Source organism: Vicugna pacos, chromosome 1 (genome assembly GCF_048564905.1).
Source record: "Vicugna pacos chromosome 1, VicPac4, whole genome shotgun sequence".
NCBI lineage: Eukaryota > Metazoa > Chordata > Mammalia > Artiodactyla > Camelidae > Vicugna > Vicugna pacos.
Window position 1 is genome coordinate 53,948,076 of NC_132987.1, and position 20,178 is coordinate 53,968,253.

The 20,178-nt window shown below is 36.4% G+C and overlaps 1 protein-coding gene across 2 annotated transcripts in view; it reads left to right on the top strand.

Annotated features, from left to right (window-relative positions):
• MAP3K13 (mitogen-activated protein kinase kinase kinase 13) overlaps positions 1–20,178 on the top strand; it is an 81,147-nt gene that overhangs the window by 35,032 nt on the left and 25,937 nt on the right. For both annotated transcript variants that reach the window (XM_072962244.1, XM_031682437.2), the window contains exons 2-4: positions 7,505–8,068; positions 13,619–13,802; positions 18,032–18,223. In XM_072962244.1, coding sequence (XP_072818345.1) covers positions 7,594–8,068; positions 13,619–13,802; positions 18,032–18,223 — 851 coding nt within the window. In that variant the 5' untranslated portion in view covers positions 7,505–7,593. The remainder of the gene's footprint in view (positions 1–7,504; positions 8,069–13,618; positions 13,803–18,031; positions 18,224–20,178) is intronic.

Here is a 20,178-nt window from a genome sequence, read left to right on the forward strand (position 1 = left end):
TATAGAGAAATCGTTCCTTTGGTCAAGAAATTTTTTTAGTCTTTGACTTAAATAGAAGCCTCACAAGTTTCTATTTTTGATAAGATTATAGTCTACAACTCTGAAAATGAATATGTTTATAATGTAGGTTTTAAAAAATAAATCTTAAAACCTACATTGTAAAATTAGACTTTAATCATGGTTGTATTTATAGGCACTAATATTCATAAAGTAATCTGTCAACATGGAGGTTGCCTTTTTATAATTTTTATTTTTTGCTGGCTCTAGCAGACTTCAATATTATTAAACATTCATAATGTAAACCAAAAATACAGGTGTATGGTAGACACTGAATCAGTATCTTTGAATGCATGGTTATTGGGGGAAACATTATAAGGAAGACAGGATAAGGTAGGTCAATGAATATGGTTGATGTGAGGTTATTATTGTCCTTTCAAATAGGGATTTCATTGGATGGTTCACAGTTAAGAGAGCAAGTTAGGGGTAAAGATGTGATTGTAGGTAACTCTTCTCATCTGATTTTAAACAATCATATACTTAGAATTTTGTAATTCCATTAGAAAAAGCTATCTAATTTTTTTAAGTTCAGATGAAGATCTCGGTGACAGACCTCTACCATGGGAAGATCATTTTATGTTATTACTGTGAACAAGTAACTGAATCCCAGTTTTAAAATGTGAATGATGCCCTAATAGCAGAAATCTTACTTATGCTCTAAATACTGCTATATGAATTTTAGAGAAATAATCAGGAGGTTAGGATGGCAGTTCATTTTAAGGCAAGAAAATGCCAAGTAGAGAGAAGACAGCTTGGGAAGAGCTGAGCATCAATCAGGAAACCTCAGCAATAATAGTTACTTTTAAATTTTATTCAATTTCAGTCATACTTTTATCTGTGGGACAAAATTTTCCAAAATCTTTGATTTACTCATATTTATGACATAAAACTCAAAATCTGATCTATTATAAAATTAACTTCTATTATGGGGGAAACTATATTATGTACTAAAAACACAAGAATTCAAGGGCCATTTGGCCACATTACCTCTTCCATTCCTCTTTTTCTCTGTGCTGATTCCATCTTGGCATGAAGCCAAGGTAATTTCCAGAAATTGGCAGTGCCCTGGCAAGTGCACAGCTGCTGCTGTCTCCAACCCTCGCCTACTAATTTTGCACAAACCACTTCCTGCTTTTGAGGCTGAGCAATTCACAGGGCAAGGCAAGTGTGCCTGAAGGGTGGATATGGAAGCACTACCTTGTGCTCCTGGCAGATTTAGGAGCCCTTGTATAGGTGGCAACAGCATCACTTCACCTGCAGCCCTGCCCAAAGAGCTTCCTCCTGTTAAGGGTGATGTGCCAACCTGGCCCTTTTACCCCTCTGCTCTTGTCTTTTTCCACTTGACTCTCACTGTTTAAAATTCTTGCCTCTTTCCCTTTCTGTTCCCTTCTAATAAATTTCTAGCTTTGACTTCTCATGAATTAGAAGATCTAAACAGTCAGTTCCCATGAGGGTCTCTGAGCCAAATCTGGACAGAGAGAGGGGACCTGGGAGGACAAAGACCGAGGCAGAGATGGTGGGGTTGCTTGTGCACCCTCAGGTTCCACTTACCCTCCTCTTCATTGTGCAGTGGCGGTATGTGGGTGAACGTACAAACACAGGTAAAACTGCGATCTTTTTATCCTCCTACACCCTTCTTACATGTAGAATCAGCTTGATCATATTTGAATATAGTCATGGTGATGATTTCTTTCCCTTTGTTCTTGTGCTTATCCATTTCCCCACCTTCGTTGGTTGCAATTGGACTTGATATTCTTGGTGAGCAGAGGAAAGCCTCTCTGACTACACATCTTTATGCACACCTTCAGGTTTCCATCACCTCTGCCCACTCCCAGAGCAGCTGAATCACCAATAGCTAGGTGCTTTTCACTGTTCTGTTGATAGATGCAGGGTCACCCCTCTAAATGGGTGCTTGTGCTTCCTTGGGAGTACTTTAGTGCATCTAGAATAACACTGTGAATTATTATCGTTTTTGTCATCAGTGGTCATGCTGCTGTCACATGGCTAGTTGTTTCTGTTTATCCAAATAAACAACCAGACTAGGGGAAGAGTGAAGGATGAGGAAAGAGGACTCATTCCAGCTCTGCCACTAATTAGTTGTATTGATCAAGTCAGCAATCTTTCTGGGTTTTGATTCTCATGTGTAAAATAAGTGGGTTGGACTATATTCCTTGCAGATCTTGTTGTTTGTTGGTCTCTTAAATATCAAACTGAATGTGATGATCATGCTGAAGTTCTCTTCTTTAGACTCATCCCCAGTGCCTATGGGAACATGTCCACTTCTTGTGCACTCTTAACCTCTTAGAAATGGGAAGAGATTGCAAAGGAAACATGTGTTTCTAATTTTTTGTATATGAGCTCATTTCAGTATGATGTCATCATGGGAAAACTCAGAATAAAAGTGGACAAAATGGAAATTTATCAGAAATTAACATAAAATTCTATGGTTTGGTTCAAAGAACAAATTGCACAAATAGGTGTTTGGCTGAAATTCACATATACATTTGAATGTTTGCATTATCCTCAAGCCTGATATGAGCCAACAGCATAATGTATGTATATCCTGTGCTGTAAAGGATAACCACGAGTCCCAGCGATAGAGACAGACTGGAAGCAACTGCTGAGGCAGTGGCCAAGAGATCAGGCAGAGCAAGGTCTGAGAGGCCGAAGGCCAGAGACAGCTCAAGGTTGTGACAGGAGATCAGAAAGAAAGCAAAATGAGGGGATCAGTAATGTCAAAGCTTAGAGATGCGCACAAAAGGAAGGAAGTGGGGCAAATCAGGGAGGGGAATCATGGTCAGTTCAGCAAACAGCAGTTGCTGTAACAAAGGGCTCCAGCTTTTCTTTTTCTTTCATTCTTTCCTTTCCCCAACCGTGTATTCCCAGGCAGCCTCCCAGCCCCTAAATTTCTCCATGCCCCAGAATTTAAGTCCCACTTAACCTAACTGGATGTAGTTAAATCTCTTTGATTTGTTTAAAGGGAAAAATCATCTGCATTATTTCATGAGCTTTCAGAGTCCCTATATGAAGGAGTTACCTTTGTTTCACACTGCTCATCAACATTAGCTGCCTATTTCATTATTTCTGGGTTCCCAGCCCTCTCACACATGCCCTGGTCATTTTTCCCTGTCTCTGCAAATGCTTGTATTCTTCCCTGACTTCCTTTCTTTTGTCAGTTTCAAACACACCTTTCTTTCAGAGGTTCATCTCAATTCCATACAGCCCAACCTAACTATTCCTGCCCCAGTGTTGTTCCTCTTCTCTCACAGCTCTGTGGAACAGAATATGACCCTTAGGTCATGGGAGAAAGAAGTGGGCAGGAGGTAATTCCCTCGATATAAGTACCAACTCCTTAAGTAGCGTATAAGCTTTGAAAAGAAGAAACTGTCTTAAAGAGACCACGTAGTACAATGGTACAGGAATTTGGGATTAGGAAAAATAACCTGATGTTCCATCCTAGCTCTGTGACCTTCAGCATATACCTCTCTCTAGGCCTCAGTGTCCTTCTGTGAAAAACAGGGATAATAACTCTGCACTCTGGTGTCCCCTCACAGGCAATCAGATGTTTAGATCAGGATCACAGGAAACATTATTTTTTCACCTGTGAAGCAACCTAAGAAAGTGAGGGTTATCCTAAGAGGTCCCCTCATGTTGTAAAAAAGAATATGCTCTACCACTTAGTCAATACATGGCCTTAGAAGTTTCGTACTTTTCTAAAGTTAAAATACCACCATCACAAAGATTGTGGTGCTGATGCTGACTTATGCACCAGTTTGTAAGAGCCAATTGTCAAATATTTAGTAACTTCGCAAGCAGGTTGTTAAACTGCTATTAACTTGAAATCTGCCTTGGTGGGAGTATTTATGCCAGGGAAACTGGCAAACACTACAGTCAGATTGTTGGTTTTCTTACTCTGGAAAGTAAACTCATCACTGATTATATTAACAGGGCTCTGTAAATTGTAAAGCCCTTTGTCTTACTTATCATTAAAAATAGTAATGGTAATAGTAATGTTCTTTATGCACAGAACCTAGCCTAGCGCATGGCACAGCTCCCAGCATATATTTAATAAATACTTTTTTTAACATTTTACAAAGTATTTTAAAAAAGTTTTAAACTTTTTTTTATTGAGTTATAGTCATTTTACAATGTTGTGTCAAATTCCAGTGTAGAGCACAATTTTTCAGTTATCCATGAACATACATATATTCATTGAGCTACCGCTAGATCTTGTATATATTTCCCTGTGCTATGCAGTATAATCTTGTTTATCTAGTCTACATTTTGAAATCCCAGTCTATCCCTTCCCACTCCCCCACCCCCTTGGCAACCACAAGTTTGTATTCTATGTCTATGAGTCTGTTTCTGCTTTGTATTTATGTACTTTTGCTGTTGTTGTTAGATTCCACATATGAGCAATCTCATATGGTATTTTTCTTTCTCTTTCTGGCTTACTTCACTTAGAATGACATTCTCCAGGAACATCCATGTTGCTGCAAATGGCGTTATGTTGTCGGGTTTTATGGCTGAATAGTATTCCATTGTATTAATATACCACATCTTCTTTATTCAGTCATCTGTTGATGGACATTTAGGCTTTTTCCATGTCTTGGCTATTGTAAATAGTGCTGCTATGAACATTGGGGTGCAGGTGTCTTTTTGAAGTAGTGTTCCTTCTGGATATGTGCCCAGAAGAGGGATTCCTGGGTCATATGGTTAAGTCTATTCCTAGTCTTTTGAGGAATCTCCATACTGTTTTCCACAGTGGCTGCACCAAACTGCATTCCTACCAGCAGTGTAGGGAGGTTCCCTTTTCTCCACAGCCTCTCCAGCATTTGTCATTTGTGGACTTTTGAATGATGGCCATTCTGACTGGTGTGAGATGATACCTCATTGTAGTTTTGATTTGCATTTCTCTGATAATTAGTGATATTGAGCATTTTTCCATGTGCCTATTGATCATTTGTATTTCTTCCTTGGAGAATTGCTTGTTGAGGTCTTCTGCCCATTTTTGAATTGGGTTGTTTGTTTTTTTCTTATTAAGTCATTTGAGCTGCTTATATATTCTGGATATCAAGCCTTTGTCGGTTTCATTTGCCAAAATTTTCTCCCATTCCATAGGTTGTCGTTTTGTTTTCCTTATGGTTTCCTTTGCTGTGCAGAAGCTTGTAAGTTTAATTAGGCCCCATTTGTTTATTCTTCCTTTTATTTCTATTGCTTGTGTAGACTGCCCTAGGAGAACATTTTTGAGATGTATGTCAGATAATGTTTTGCCTATATTTTCTTCTAGGAGGTTTATTGTATCTTGTCTTATGTTTAAGTCTTTGATCCATTTTGAGTTTATTTTTGTATATGGTGTAAGGGAGTGTTCATTGCTTTACATGCTGCTGTTGGTTTTCCCAGTTTTCCCAACACCATTTGCTGAAGAGACTGTCTTTATTCCATTGTATATTCTTGCCTCCTTTGTCGAAGATTAATTGACCAAAAGTTTGTGGATTCATTTCTGGGTTTGCTCTTCTATTCCATTGGTCGATATGTCTGTTTTTGTACCAATACTATGCTGTCTTGATTTCTGTAGCTCTGTAGTGGTGTCTGAAGTCTGGGAGAGTTACTCCTCCAGCCTCTTTCTTTTTCTTCAGTAATGCTTTTGCAATTCTAGGTCTTTTGTGGTTCCGTATAAATTTTATTATAATTTATTCTAGTTCTGTGAAATATGTCCTGGGTAATTTGATAGGGATTGCATTAAATCTGTAGATACATCTCTAGACATATTTGATGTTTATTTGTCTGAGGTCCCATAGCACCTTGTACATATCTGTGTATCCTATCTAATTGTGTGGCTATTGTTGTCTTTCTCTCTAGATTGTAAGTTCCCAAAGAGTGAGAACCTATATGCCATTCATTAATGCCTAACACATTGTATAGCATGTGATAGGAGCTTAGTTAATAACTTAAGTGGATGAAAGAGAGTTTAAAGGATAGGATATTTTCAATGGTTCAGTCACATAAGCTATTCATAGGGAATGGCAATGAAAAGAAAAGGCTTAAAATTTGGGTCTTAGTAATAAAGATGAGGAATTAATAAAATGGGAATGGTCTATTTTTATTTTTAACCCCCAATGTAGGATACTGTGGCTCCCCATCACCTTCAGGATAGAATCCAAACCTCTTAGCCTGGCATACTTACAATCTAGCCCTTGACTTATCTTTCTCTGTATTATCCCTATTATATAGGGATTTGCAAAGAAAGTAAATTTCTAATAAGCAACATACATTGAATAAATTTAAGATAGATTTTGCATGATCTGGTGAATCTAGAACAATTCCATGTCTTTATTTTCAGAGGTTAGGTACCTCTGAGAAATTTGGGCCAATGGACAGATCAGAAGCAAGGAATAAGTTTAAAGGGTTGGGGCTTAATCACATTGCCCAGATTTGGTACAGTACAGCAAAAACAAAATTTATCTTGGAATTTATCTTAGGAATTTGTCTTGTCACATACACAAGACATTTATTTACATGCCTTAGGAATTAAAGTAAGGTGCCAGTGGAAAAGACACTAATGCAAACAGAGAATATGAGTAGTGACTTATAATAACACAGAATGTAGTTTCTAATAAAAATATATTTATACTTTGGGGAAGGAAAATAATTTTTTTCTGATTATAAATATAACACACATGTCTTAGTCTGTTCAAGCTGCTATAACAAAAATATCATAGACTAGATAACTCAGATAACATTTACTTCTGACAGTTTTTTGGAGGCTGATAAATCCAAGACCACGGCACTCAGAGATACAATATCTGATGAAGGCATGCTTCCTGGTTCATAGACTGTGTCCTCACATGGCAGAAAATGTGAGGGAGCTCTCTAGGATTCTTTCTTATAAGGGCACTAATCCTATCCATGAGGGCTCCACCCTCATGGTCTAATCACCTCCCAAAGGCCCCACTTCCAAATAACATTACAATTGAGACTGAGTTTCAACATGTAAATTTTGGGGGGACACAAGCATTCAGTCTATAGAAACATTAATGCAAACTACTCAGAGTATCTTGAAAAACAATAATATAAATCCCTCCCAAATCTAACCACCTGGAATTGACTATTGTTAATTCTTTGATTGTATCCTTCCAGTTTTTTTGCTTGTATATATGTTTATGTATCCTTTTAAACAACAACAACAAAAATTTTTAATGGCTTATGTTGTATATATTGTTCTAATGTGTTTTTTGTATTAATATGTCATGAGCATTTTCCCATTTTAGTAAATACTCTTCTACAACATGGTTTTTAACTGCTGCACAGTATTCCACCATGTAGATCTACACTACTATTTAACCAATCCCCCTTGTTTCAATGTTTTTATTATTATAAATGGAAGTGTAGTAGTGTGGATGACTAAAGAAAGGGTGATCTCACATCGTCCTCCTATTTTTCCCAGGTTCTGAAGCCCACTCTTACATCAGAGCTCTGTTCTAATGATCCTCTGAGTGTCGGTCGTCTCAGGACCTTGGGCACACTCATGGCACGATGGCCAGCCCTCAGGAGCACCTGAGCTGCTCCTCTTCCCTACAGTTACCCTTGAGTGAAAACAAAACCTTCAATGGACTACAAGATGACATTGCACCAATGGGGAGCCACCCTTCACCCAAGCACCTTAAGGACCAGCAAGAAAAGGGGGTGGTGCAAACAGAGCTAACTGAGGGCACAAACAGCCCCATCACCACCACAGTGTTGACAAGTGTAAGCGAGGATTCCAGGGACCAGTTTGAGAACAGCGTTCTTCAGCTAAGGGAACAAGATGAATCAGAGATGGCCATTTCTCATGGAAACAGCAACCCTGTGGACGGAGAGAGCACGAGTGGAACTGAAGACATCAAGATTCAGTTCAGCAGGTCGGGCAGCGGCAGTGGTGGGTTTCTTGAAGGACTATTTGGATGCTTAAGGCCTGTATGGAATATCATTGGGAAGGCATATTCCACTGATTACAAATTGCAGCAGCAAGGTAAGCTAGGGTATGGACCTGGAAGATATTTCCTATATAAAATGCACACCACCATTAACTGGATAACCTTTGACCTATGGATAAATTAAAGGCCTAATGCCAGAGGAACACCCGTATCAATTTTCTATAGACTTTCTGAATGAAACAGATTGACATTTGGTTGATTGTTTTTGGTCGAAGCCCATCTTCTATGGTTGTCCATTTCAGTAGTGTCCAGAGTAGAGCACATATAAGACAATCCATGACATTACAGGGTGGACAGTGGTACAGTTCCTGTTCTTTTTATCTCATCATTTAAAATTTCTATTTTCATGCATGCTTTCATATATATTTGGTATTTTAGTAAAGTTATATTTAATATAGGTATAATTATTTATAAATTGTACATACAAGTATATATATAAAGTGTATCTATATAGGTATATATATAAAGTGTGTGTGTGTGTGTGTGTATATATATATATATATATATATATATATATATATATATAAAGAAGATACCCCATTTTCTTTATCCATTCATCTGTTGATGTGAAATACTTTCCCTTAAACCAGTACCAATCTTCCCATCTATACCCCTTCCCCATAAGTATATTTGGATTTACCTGTTAATCTGTCAATTTCAGGTATACTTTCCAGGATTTGTCAACCACAGCATCCATTCCTACTCCATGCAGAAATTCTTTGGAAGTCCCTAGGTGTTGTCTATTTTTTTCTCTCTTTCATACATACTGCCATACTCTGGACATTCGACCCCTTTTCCCCTCTATGATCTTAAGGTTGCAGGGAAATCTAAAAGTTGTTCCTTGTCACACAAATGTTGGGGACTCCTATGTTAAATAGTACCATTATTTCAAAAATTGAGAATAAAGAGAAACCCAAAGATGAAAATAAAAATCACTTGTAATCCCACTACCCAGAGATAGCTACCCCTAATTTATTATTTTTTATAAGTTCCTTATTCTCTGCTTAGACACAAAACCTCTTAATATCTGCTTATGTGATAAACTCCTTTGGTTTTTAGAGTCTTAAATTGTCCAGTCTAATAATTATTTTGGTGGCAGTTTGGAGGTCTCAGGATCCAAATGCAGCCCTGAGGTTCAGACTTAAAGGGGGCTAACAGACACATCCTATGTCTGTTAAAAATAGCCTTTAATTTTTTTAATGTTCTATAAGTTTGTATTTAATTTGTCTTCCAATTGATTATGTGATCTTCAGAACGGCTTATTTCAGGAATAAATAAGATACAGACTTGTTCAGTTTAAGCTTACAAGGGTACGGCAGTTGCCCAACTCCTCAGCAGATGATGGGATATCCTACTGTGAGCAGGTGTTGCTGTGGGCCAGAGGAGAGATTCGCTAGCCTGAAACTGAGTGTAGTTTTTTTTCTTGTCAGCTCTGGGATCAGGGAGCTAATCTTTAATCCTGGATTACAGTCAACTAATGGATGATATATAGAACAGATGTGTCCCTGTGTTTGGTATTACGAGGAAATTTCACTCGATTTAAAAAAATTTTAATGATACCTTCATCTCCCATTTAGTATGTTGGTAGTGAAGTCCAAGTAAGGTAGTATGTGTGATTGAAATCTTTTATTGCCAAATAGTTTCCGGTCTCAAAGCAAGTATTGTCATAGACACATCTGAATAAACAAAGATGAACTTACACATTAAAGTGAGTGGGCATGTGGCTTTTTCTCAGTCCTAGGGATCATGGTGGATATTGGAATTAAGATAGTAGTCATAGTGATGAATCAGAGAGAGGATAAAAGCTGGCAAAGAGTACCAATGGGACAGATGTAAAAGCAGCAGAAAGTCTGGGCTAACCTTGGAGGGAGCACAGCCAGTTTCCAGCATTATGAGGTTAGTTATCTTGCTCCTCAATGATCTAGGCCCCCAATTTTGCACATACTTGTCACTAACATTCTTTTTGCTGGCATTTTCCTGTTCATTGGCTCCCTTCTAGAAATTGATAGAGACATTGGGACTGGATAGATAGGACTAAATCACATCAATCAGTTTTACGTCTGGTAATTAGTTCTGGTAAAAAGATTGATGGAAAGGGGATTGAAGTATTACTTTACACTCTGTTCTTGAATTACCAATGCTATCCCCTTTATTTTTCCATGGATAATTAAGATTCGGATGAACATAGCTGAATTAACACAGGCATGAGCCACTGTTGGTCAAGGAAATTCTTATTATTTATTATAATATAAACATTTGGCATCTGAGTGCCAAATATATTTATCATTTGTATTTTATTTATTTTAACTTGAAGTATAGTTGATTTACCATGTTATATTAGTCCCAGGTGTACAACATACTGATTCAATATTTTTATGGATTATACTTTATTTAAAGTTATTATAAAATATTGGCTATATTCCTTGTGCTGTACAATATATCCTTGTAGCTTATTTATTTTACAGAGAGTAGCTTGTGCCTTAGTCCTCTACTCTTATCTTGCCCCTCCCTCCTATCATTTGAATTTCAATAATTTATTTCTCATTTTATAAAAATACTAAATAATAGGAATTATTTATAAAATATGTATAGTACATTACAATATAAACATTATAAAATGATACTAAAATGAAGGATTATTTACCAACTTATTTTTTGAATCACTAAATAACAACACGAAAAAATTAATTTGCATCAGTCCTCACACCACATACAGCAAAATAAACTTCAGATGTAAAGGTTAAACTTTTGAAAAATCAACTATAGATCACTCTTAGAAGATAGATTAGACAGTAGAAGAAATTACAAAGGAAATGACAGACATCTATGAAAATACTTTGTTCAAAACATAATAAAACTATGAAATAACAGGGTAACTGTATTTATAAAATTCATTATAAAATAAAGAAAATACTTTTATAAAAAGTCTCTTCCTACGTATCAAAAAAATAGAAGGCTGTTTCAAGTTTATGGGAATGGCAGGACCCTAATAAATAAGTAGACAAGGGATAAATTTGATAATTCATACAAAGAAGATGTATTAAACAAATTTGGAGAAAATATTCTACCTCACTGGCAATTAAACTAGTGCAAACTTATAAAACATTATTTTATACCTAATTAAATTAGCACCAAAAAATAATTGTCAATATTCATTGCTGGTAAAGTTGTAGCACAAGAGACATACTCATACTTTGCTACTGTCAGCAAAAAACTAGCAAAATGCTTTTGGATAGCAATTTGGAATGTATACCAAGATCCAGGAAACTCTTTAAGGATTAAATTTGAGGAAATAATACAAAGAAAGAAAAAAGGATCATGTTTAAATTGGCAAATAAAAAACTGGAAACACTTAAGTACAAAAAAAGGTAAGAAGGTACAGTAAACAACTATTAAGCTTATAATAAAAACTGTAAATAAATGGGGAATACGTTAAAAAATAGAAAAAATATACACCACATAAACTCTTACATAGCCGTATATGATATACATATAAGCAAAGACTGGAAGATGAAAATGAATATGAGATGGGATTTCAGACAAAATATGTGCTTTTCTGTTTTTTCTAATATATTCTGTTTCTAGTACTTAACAGTAAATAAAGATTGAGTAAATAGGAAAAGAAAGGAAACCCAAAGATTATCTAGTTTTAATAGTTATGTATTAAAAATTACAGTAACTTGGGCTTTCATAACGTTATCCTGAGAACTACTGCCCACTTACACTCTTGCTCAGAATCCAGTGCTGGTGCTTTCTTCAGCCATCAATACCTATGTCCTATGTGTGCCACACAAGTCAGCCTGTGGGAATCAAAGTCATTAGAAGCCACAAAGCTACTGAAAGCAGTCAAGTCTGTAACTTACTGTTTCCTCCCAAATATCACTTGGTATATTTGTTCCTTTGGTGATTTCATATTTGTGAGCTGTTTGTATTTTAGAGAGATTTGTCTTTGTATAACATCTATTCAATTTCAATAGAGCAGAAACCTTTAATACTGCTCATATCAAAAGACTGGGACAAATGCCCATGCTGTTAATCACCGTCACTATAATTTTTTCTGCTCTTTGTAGTTACATTTTGAAGGTCATGTTTTGACCATTGTAACGAAAAAAGGCATTTTATTCAGAACCTACAGAATTTCTTTTCTCTTAAAGTAGAGAAAATTAGAAAAGAGGGAAATGTAGTTCCCTTCTAGATACTGATGAACTCCTGCACTTGCTTCATCGACGTAGTAGATAGTGAATTAACTTGCTTTCAAGATCGGAATATCTTCAAAGCTAATTCAACACTGCTTTGTTCAGTGCTCTGCAAACAGTGTCCTTTAAGTGATCGGTAACCTGATGAGAATCTCTCATAACCTTTCGCATTGTCACCATCCTCGCCTCACTCCGTGGGGCTCCTAGCTCTTTGATGTTCACTTCTTACCGTTGCAGAGATAATGCACTGGCAAAAAGGGGGACACAGAGAAAAATCAATGGATTATATTCTTCTTTTTAAGGTTCTAGAGATCAAAGCACATATTGATTGAATTTTGTATCTATTTTAAATAGCATTTTATTCATTATAAAAGTAATATAGGCTGAAACGAACACAATATTATAAATCAACTATACTTCAATAAAAAAATATATAGACTTATGGTTAAAAATATTTCACACAGAAAAGGATATATAACATAACATGAATCATCAATAATGCCACCACTTAGAAATGACCCCGTTACATTTTTGGTGCCAAAAAAAAAAAAAAAATCAAACTCTGAGAAAAGAGAAACTTGAAAATACTACATCCATATGAATAACTATATCATAACCAATGACCTTCCCAATTACTTCATGAGAGGCAATGTGGTATGGTGGAGAAAGCAGTGTCCCTGGATTCAGCCAATTGTGGGGTTCTGGGCCCAGGTTTGCCACTTATCAATTATATGACCTTGATTAAGTTATTTAAGACATGGTTACCCTGTGCCTTAGTTCTCTCATTTGAAATAACCATAATAAAGCCAGACTTGTAGGATTGTTGTAAGGATTAAACACATGACAGATCTAAAGCACTATGCTAATGTCTGGCATATAGTAAATATTAAATAAAAGATAATTACTAGTATAATTATTATACATAATTAGATCCTTAGGAGAATATCACTGAAAATTCATTCAGCGAGGATTAATTGAGCATCTGTACTAGAAATTCAAAGAGGAATAAAACAACACTTATAATGAGTGATGGGGTAGGGATGGTGATGTAGAGACAGACAGGTGAATTGACTGAACGTACAAGCTTAAAGTGAGGAGGTGGGGCCGTGGGAGTGTTGCGATATGTTTCATTTGGAGGCGATTATATTGGAGATCTCTGATCTGCTGGGTTTCACTGGATAAAAATTGATACAAACTAATACACGTGAATATTTAATCTATAGTTTTAAGACTCATGGAAAGGTTATATCTTTTAGCAAGTTACCAGGTGGGAGACAAAGGATAGAGGTCATTTTGGGTAATGGTAAAGTTGATGCCTTCAGAATGGTAGAATGGTCCCTGAGTAAATGCTGAGATCTCTGTAAGTTTGTGTCTCGCTTATGTGCCTAGATACTTGGGAAGTGCCATTTGAAGAGATCTCAGAGCTGCAGTGGCTGGGTAGTGGAGCCCAGGGAGCTGTCTTCTTGGGCAAGTTCCGAGCGGAGGAGGTGGCCATCAAGAAAGTGAGAGAACAAAACGAGACGGATATCAAGCATTTGAGGAAGTTGAAGCACCCTAACATCATCGCTTTCAAGTAGGTCAAGGCCTTTTTTTTTAAGAAATAGATTTTCTTTCCCCTGATATATACATGTAAGTTCCTGCTTTGAAAGACATGTGAAGAACACTCTGTAGACTTAGCACTGTGTTAGATGCTTTGCAAAGAATGATCCAATTAGAGTCATGTGTTTAAGGATTTTATAATCTTGTAGTTCTTCTTGCCAGAGCACACACTGCTTGGAAGGGATATACGTGGGACAGAGAGGGAGAAGGAATCTATTCCTGCCAAGCAGTCACATCTGCTGAATCAATGTCATTTATCAATAGGATGACAGAGGCCCCTTCAAGATAACCTGAACATCCTAAAATTCAATTAAGAAAACAAAGCTAACATCTGAAGTGATCACAGAACAGTTAGTTCTTTGTAAATAGAGATGTATTTTCTTATTAGTTTCCTTTGGTGTCTCTTCTTAAATATTAACTTGTAGTAGCAGGTATCTTCAGAGAATTTCTCCCTGCTTCAGGTGTTGCTAGGTCCCTTTTCAAAGAATGCCAAAGCCTCAACTTTCTGAATCTAATAATAGTAAAGTAATGATAGTAAACTAAATGCTATATTTGTTTCACAAAGTGGTTGTTTTCAAGAGTGTGTGAATGTATCTTTCTATTTTAGACCATTATTTTCATAACACTGAAAATGGAGAGATTCAAAGGTAAATTTGTGAAAGTCACCAAACTCGGCAATGCTGAGCTCTGAATATGTATAATCTCTTCTGCCTGTACCTTCCCCTTGAGTTCCTTCTCTTACCAGCCTTGAAATTTTGCCCTAGCCTTGAACAAATGAATGGTGAATGGCTTAAAAGGAGGTCCTTTTCCTGTTCCTCACTTTCCTTTTGATGAGGGACAGGAAAGGTAGCCTTTAGGAAGGGTGAAAGATTAGAAATTAGAGCTTCTTAGTGTATTTTTATATATATTTCAGTTCCAGAAAATAGTATGACCAATGATGCTACAGCTAAAAGTGGAATAACATACAAATTCCCCTTCCCTAACATAGGAGGAGTTCCTTCCTGCCCCCAAGAGAGATCCTTTTCGTAATAAAATTCTCATTAGAGATCTAAACATGTCATGCAATAATTTTTAATTGGAAGCATATCCCCAAAGTAAGGAATAGAAATCTTGGGTACAGGTTTTTGTAGAATAAGTTTAAGTGTGTATTGCAGTTGAGTTTTGATTCCCAAATAAGATTCCTTATGGAAAGGGAAAAAAAGTGTGAAAAGAAGAAAAGTGTTCAACTGGGATACTAAATGACATCCTTGGACTCCTTTCCATGTGGCAGGAACGTCTGTGTAGAGGACATGGGAGAGAATTTCAGTGACTGTAGTGATTCTATTATTGGTTGCCCCAGAAGGGCCAGGAAGATGTGAGACTAAAACAAAATGCTATAGAGAACAATTGTAATCTTCCCAAGATGGTAAGTTTCAAAAGACGATAGGAGGATTGTTTTTAAGCAGACTGTCAGAGACTCACTTCTTACCTTCATTTTACTTTACTGAGATGATCATTATTACAGTATGGTCCACCATCCTAAATGGAAGGAAGAGCCTTTTATTTAACTAGACTTTAAGCTTGAGTCATTGGTATGCTGGGTTTGAGACACTGAATATTTAGATTAGCATGGCCTTTTGGCCTCTGGCAGTGAGCTAGGCTGTGCGTCTCAGGTAAGAGGACTTTTCTAGCAGGGTGTCCTAGGTACCTGAAGGTAGACATATGTCCTAAGAGGATAGAAGTGACAAGCTTGATTTTTCCTTTCTTTTGCTCCTTCCTTTTTCCTTCAAATCTTTTCCCTACTGACCCTCCTACCTGCGCATACAGTTTTCAGCATTGTGGACAAGAATTGCTCTGCTAGTGTCCAACTCTTTAGGCTGAAGATGTTTGAATAGTCTTTACCTCTACATGGAAAACAATAGTGAGACTGTGTCCCTGGCCCATTACACCATGCTCTTGAGGCATTGTGCAGTGTTATGTTTGCAGCCATCTGTGCCATGTGTTGCTTGGCCAATGAATCATTCAGGACCGTCTGGAAGATATGAAAGCATGATTACATTTCGGTACGTCTCTCTGGATACCGATTTCTGTGCTTTCAGCTTCTCTTGAAGTTACTAAGAACCATGTACAGAAGGGAAGTGCAAGAAAATACTAGATTCTTTTTGTCTTTTAATTTTTTAAGCAATCTTTTAAGAATACCCAACCTGCCTGTCCCTAATGGAATTGAGTGCCAAAGGGAAGAAAAGGTAGCAATTAGAAGTGATTATAGAGCTGTTATTTATAGCTACTAAGGAACCTTGTCATAGTACAGGGCTGATGGAATGATTGCTTCTCATTTGTCAGTCGAGAAAGATGAAAAGTGAATAACATATCGCTGTTAGACTCTTTCTGTCAATGTGTGACAAGTTAAAACATGGTTGAATAGGATACTGACTACTTTCAAACCAATATTTGTTTTGATATTCTTAAGCACATTACATTATTTCTGCCCTTATTCATTATTTCTCTGTAGTGAAAATTCCATTGTCTGTTTGTAGTTCCTGTACACTTGTGCTCCACTGAAGTTTCCTCAAAGTGAAGTAAAAGAAAGTTAAAAAAAATTTTTTTAAATCAAGATAAGAATTCCAGGTTTCTTAGAAAATGGCAGGAGAGCAATAGAAATAGCTTTGTGGCATTTGACAGGCATATCAAGGCAGGAAAAATGAAAACTAATGATACTTCTTTGTAACCTGTTGCTATTATAAGCCTTTCACATGATCACAAGCCATGGCCTCTAAATTCTTTCACCACTTTCGTAGCCTAAGAGATAAGACATGAATTGGTAGCTGGCTGAGGACTTTAGCTGGGAGCCTTGTAGGCAGAATACTCTCCTAACTTCTCCAGAAAGTTTTAGAGGAAGGCATGCATATCATTGAGAGATAAAGACACAGAGAGTTCCTCATGGTAATTTTTCTTCTCTTTTCTCATTCTTAGAACAAAACTGTGAAGTAGGGTTAATATGATGTTCCCACTTTTATAAGACAACAGTAGTAATTCAGGAATCCCCAATATGCTTGTCTATATAAACTTTAAAAACCTAGAAGGGAGGCAGTGTAGCATAGTGAGTGGAAAGAGTGTGGGCTTTGAACTTAGACTGGATTCAAATCCCAGCTCTGTCATGTATTAGTTGTAAGGTCTCAGATAAGTCATTTTGCCTCTCTGAGCTTTACCTGTAGCAATGCACCAGGTAATATCTATCATACAGTGGTTTGGGGCAGATTAAATAAGACAATTAACTAACATGTAAACATGCCTGACAAATAGAAAATGTTCTTTCACGTTACTACCTTTCCTCTTACCCCTTGCCTCTGCACATGCTTGTGCAAAGGCTTTATCAGCAAAGAACATTAAGGTGAAGTTAAGAAAAATTTGTCAAGGACTTTCTGTGGACTTCTAAGCCATGTGGTAGAAACAAAAGAGCTTGAAGTTCTTTTCCTTCAGTGAGCCAATAATCTGTACAGGGAGAGAAAAATTGCATAGCAAAAAAGAAAATGTAGGAAATTAGAGAAGAGAAAGATGTTTTTAGACTGGAATAATCAGGAAAGGCTTTGTGGAAGATGTAGGAATTGATGGAAATAGAAGCTGCATAGGTGTATAATATGTTGCATAACATTATTTTTATTCCTAAACAGAAATGTTTCTCAAAGCCTGTATAATAGAGAAGATTGACTCTTTTTCGGTCCTCATTCTAGTTAGTTACCTTAAATTTGAGTAATTTAAAATTCAACAAATAGTAGTAAAAATAGCAATATTTCATTTGAATTCTCTCTTCTGTACACTATATATAAAACTTCCTATTTAATTTTTAAAGGAAAGTATTTAAATTATTCTTAACAACTGAAAAAAATGCAATACCCAGCCTACACAAGCCTCCAGAAAAGATGCTCTTTGTCCTAAAATAGAACAGTCCCACAGAAAAAGCATCAGTAAAACATGGCAAGCATATAGATAGATGGAGTGAACAAAACAAACTAAAGTTGTCTATACACGTAACAGAGAAACATGTATACTAGAGAGACTTTAATGGTAATTTAAGAGTCAGGAAAGATTATATGCCTTTTAAAAATAATTTGGATAGAGAACTCTTAATTATTGTTTATTAAATATTCTTAGAATATAAATATGTATTCATGTATGTTTACATGTATGTGTGTATTCATATACATGTTTGTGTTTTCCTGAAAGGGGTGTTTGTACTCAGGCCCCATGTTACTGTATCATCATGGAATACTGTGCCCATGGACAACTCTATGAGGTTTTGCGAGCTGGCAGGAAGATCACACCTCGATTGCTAGTAGACTGGTCCACCGGGATTGCAAGTGGAATGAATTATTTGCATCTCCATAAGATTATTCATCGTGATCTCAAATCACCTAAGTGAGTTCTGGGGCTAATTTTTCAAACATTTTGTTTTATTGTTTTGAAATATGGCATTGTATCGTACTTCAGTTCAGTTTAAATTAGCACAGTGGGTGTTTCTGTTTGCATGTTTGGGGGGTTGTTGTTAACCTACTTACTTACCTGTATGGCAGATATCCAGGCACCTGACACTAGTTTTCCCTTTTTGTTGCTTTTTAATTGTACAGCTATGAAACAAAGTTTATTATTAACTAAAGTATTCACTTTTCATCATCTCAGATAATTGAAGTCAGAATTTCCCAGTGTAAGATGTCATTTGTTGTTTTTCTATTGTGTTCCCCTTCAAGAAACAGTTCCTTAAAAACTGAATTTCAGAAATATATAAACTACAACAGGATAAAAATGGATGAATAAGAAACAGAGGCAAAGAGAAAATAAGAAAAACATTAGAACTAAAGCTTGTCCACAAAATGTAGGCCATAATATTCTGTTCAGTTGCTAGAGGTGGACTATGCATTTGGCTTTGAGCTTTCTAGAGTCTAAGCAAAGAAGGAAACAAGTAGTTACAATGTTCACAGTGCCCATAAAATAATGTAAATTGGTTATTTAAGAGAAGCAGAGCTGTTTCTCGTCATCTCTGTTTTCATAATGATTCTTTGCCTGCCAAAATAACTACTTTAAGAGGAATGTTTATTCAGTTCCCCAAGTTGCATGAAGGAAAGAAAGGAACTGATTAAATGGTGTAATTCAGTGTAACTCCTATTTTTAAAATTATTTTCATCATTTCTTACCACACTTTGGTTTAGAGAAGCAAAGAATAATTTTTTTCTAAAAATATATTTGCATAGTGCTTTCATAGTTTACAACATTTAAAAATATCCATTATCACATCTTCTTTGATCTTGGCAAAAAATGTATAAGATAGATGTAACAAGTGTTATTCTTACTTCCCATAAGAAATCTAGAGCTCAGAGCCCAAAGTCATGGAGCTAGGACTTGAACTCAGAACTTTTAAACCAGAAACTACTGCATCCTCTCTCTTCACTTGAAGATGAGGGGTTCACAATGAATCCTACCTCCTCTCCGTGGAAGATACAAATCTGTCCTTGATTATGAACTTCAAAGCAGCTCTTATTTATCACCATAATTCTCAACAACATTTATTACAGTCATTAGCTCACTGAACAACCTTCTCCTCACTTTACTTGCAAATAAACTATATTATAGTGTTCATTCCTTCTGTTCACATTTTTAACACAATATGTTGTTTTTTTATCATCCACTACATACACATTAAGTACACAAAATACTTGCCAAAGAACTCTTTGACCGGCCTTCTTAACTACCTTGTTCTCCTTGAGAATTAATTTTAGAGGAAGTAGTCAAGAAATTTTAGAACATATAAAATCACTGCTACTCTCTTTAACTCTTGTCATTAAAGATTAGAGTAATAAGTTGGTTATCCAGTAAGTCTTTCCCTGTTATCAGCACCACCTCGAACCGCCAGCAGCTTTGGCCTCTTTGGTTTCCAAGCTGACATGGGGAAGACAAAGACCAATCTGCTGTAAAGAGAGATTTCATTACCTATGCTAATCTTTAGGCTGTGTGACCCCAACTTTATCTCAGAAGACTTCACCGAAGTTCCAGCGTCATGTCTTCTCTCGTCTCCTCCCACATCCATTCCCTCTTGTCATGTCAACAAGTCCCATGAGCAACACAAAAGAGGCAGAAGAGGAAGCTTCTAGTGTTTTTCCATCCAGCAGCTTATCACTTTTTCTGATTTTTTTTATTGTATATGATACCATCAATCCTCTAATTATCTCAGATCTCCCATGATAGTTTAATCCTTTTGCATTTTCATGAAGACTAACACTATTAAATTGAAATTCCTAAATTATACAAATTTTGTATATCAGGTGCAAAACCAGGAGTAAGATATGGATGAAGGTATTCTACCTCAGTTGTGAGCACTG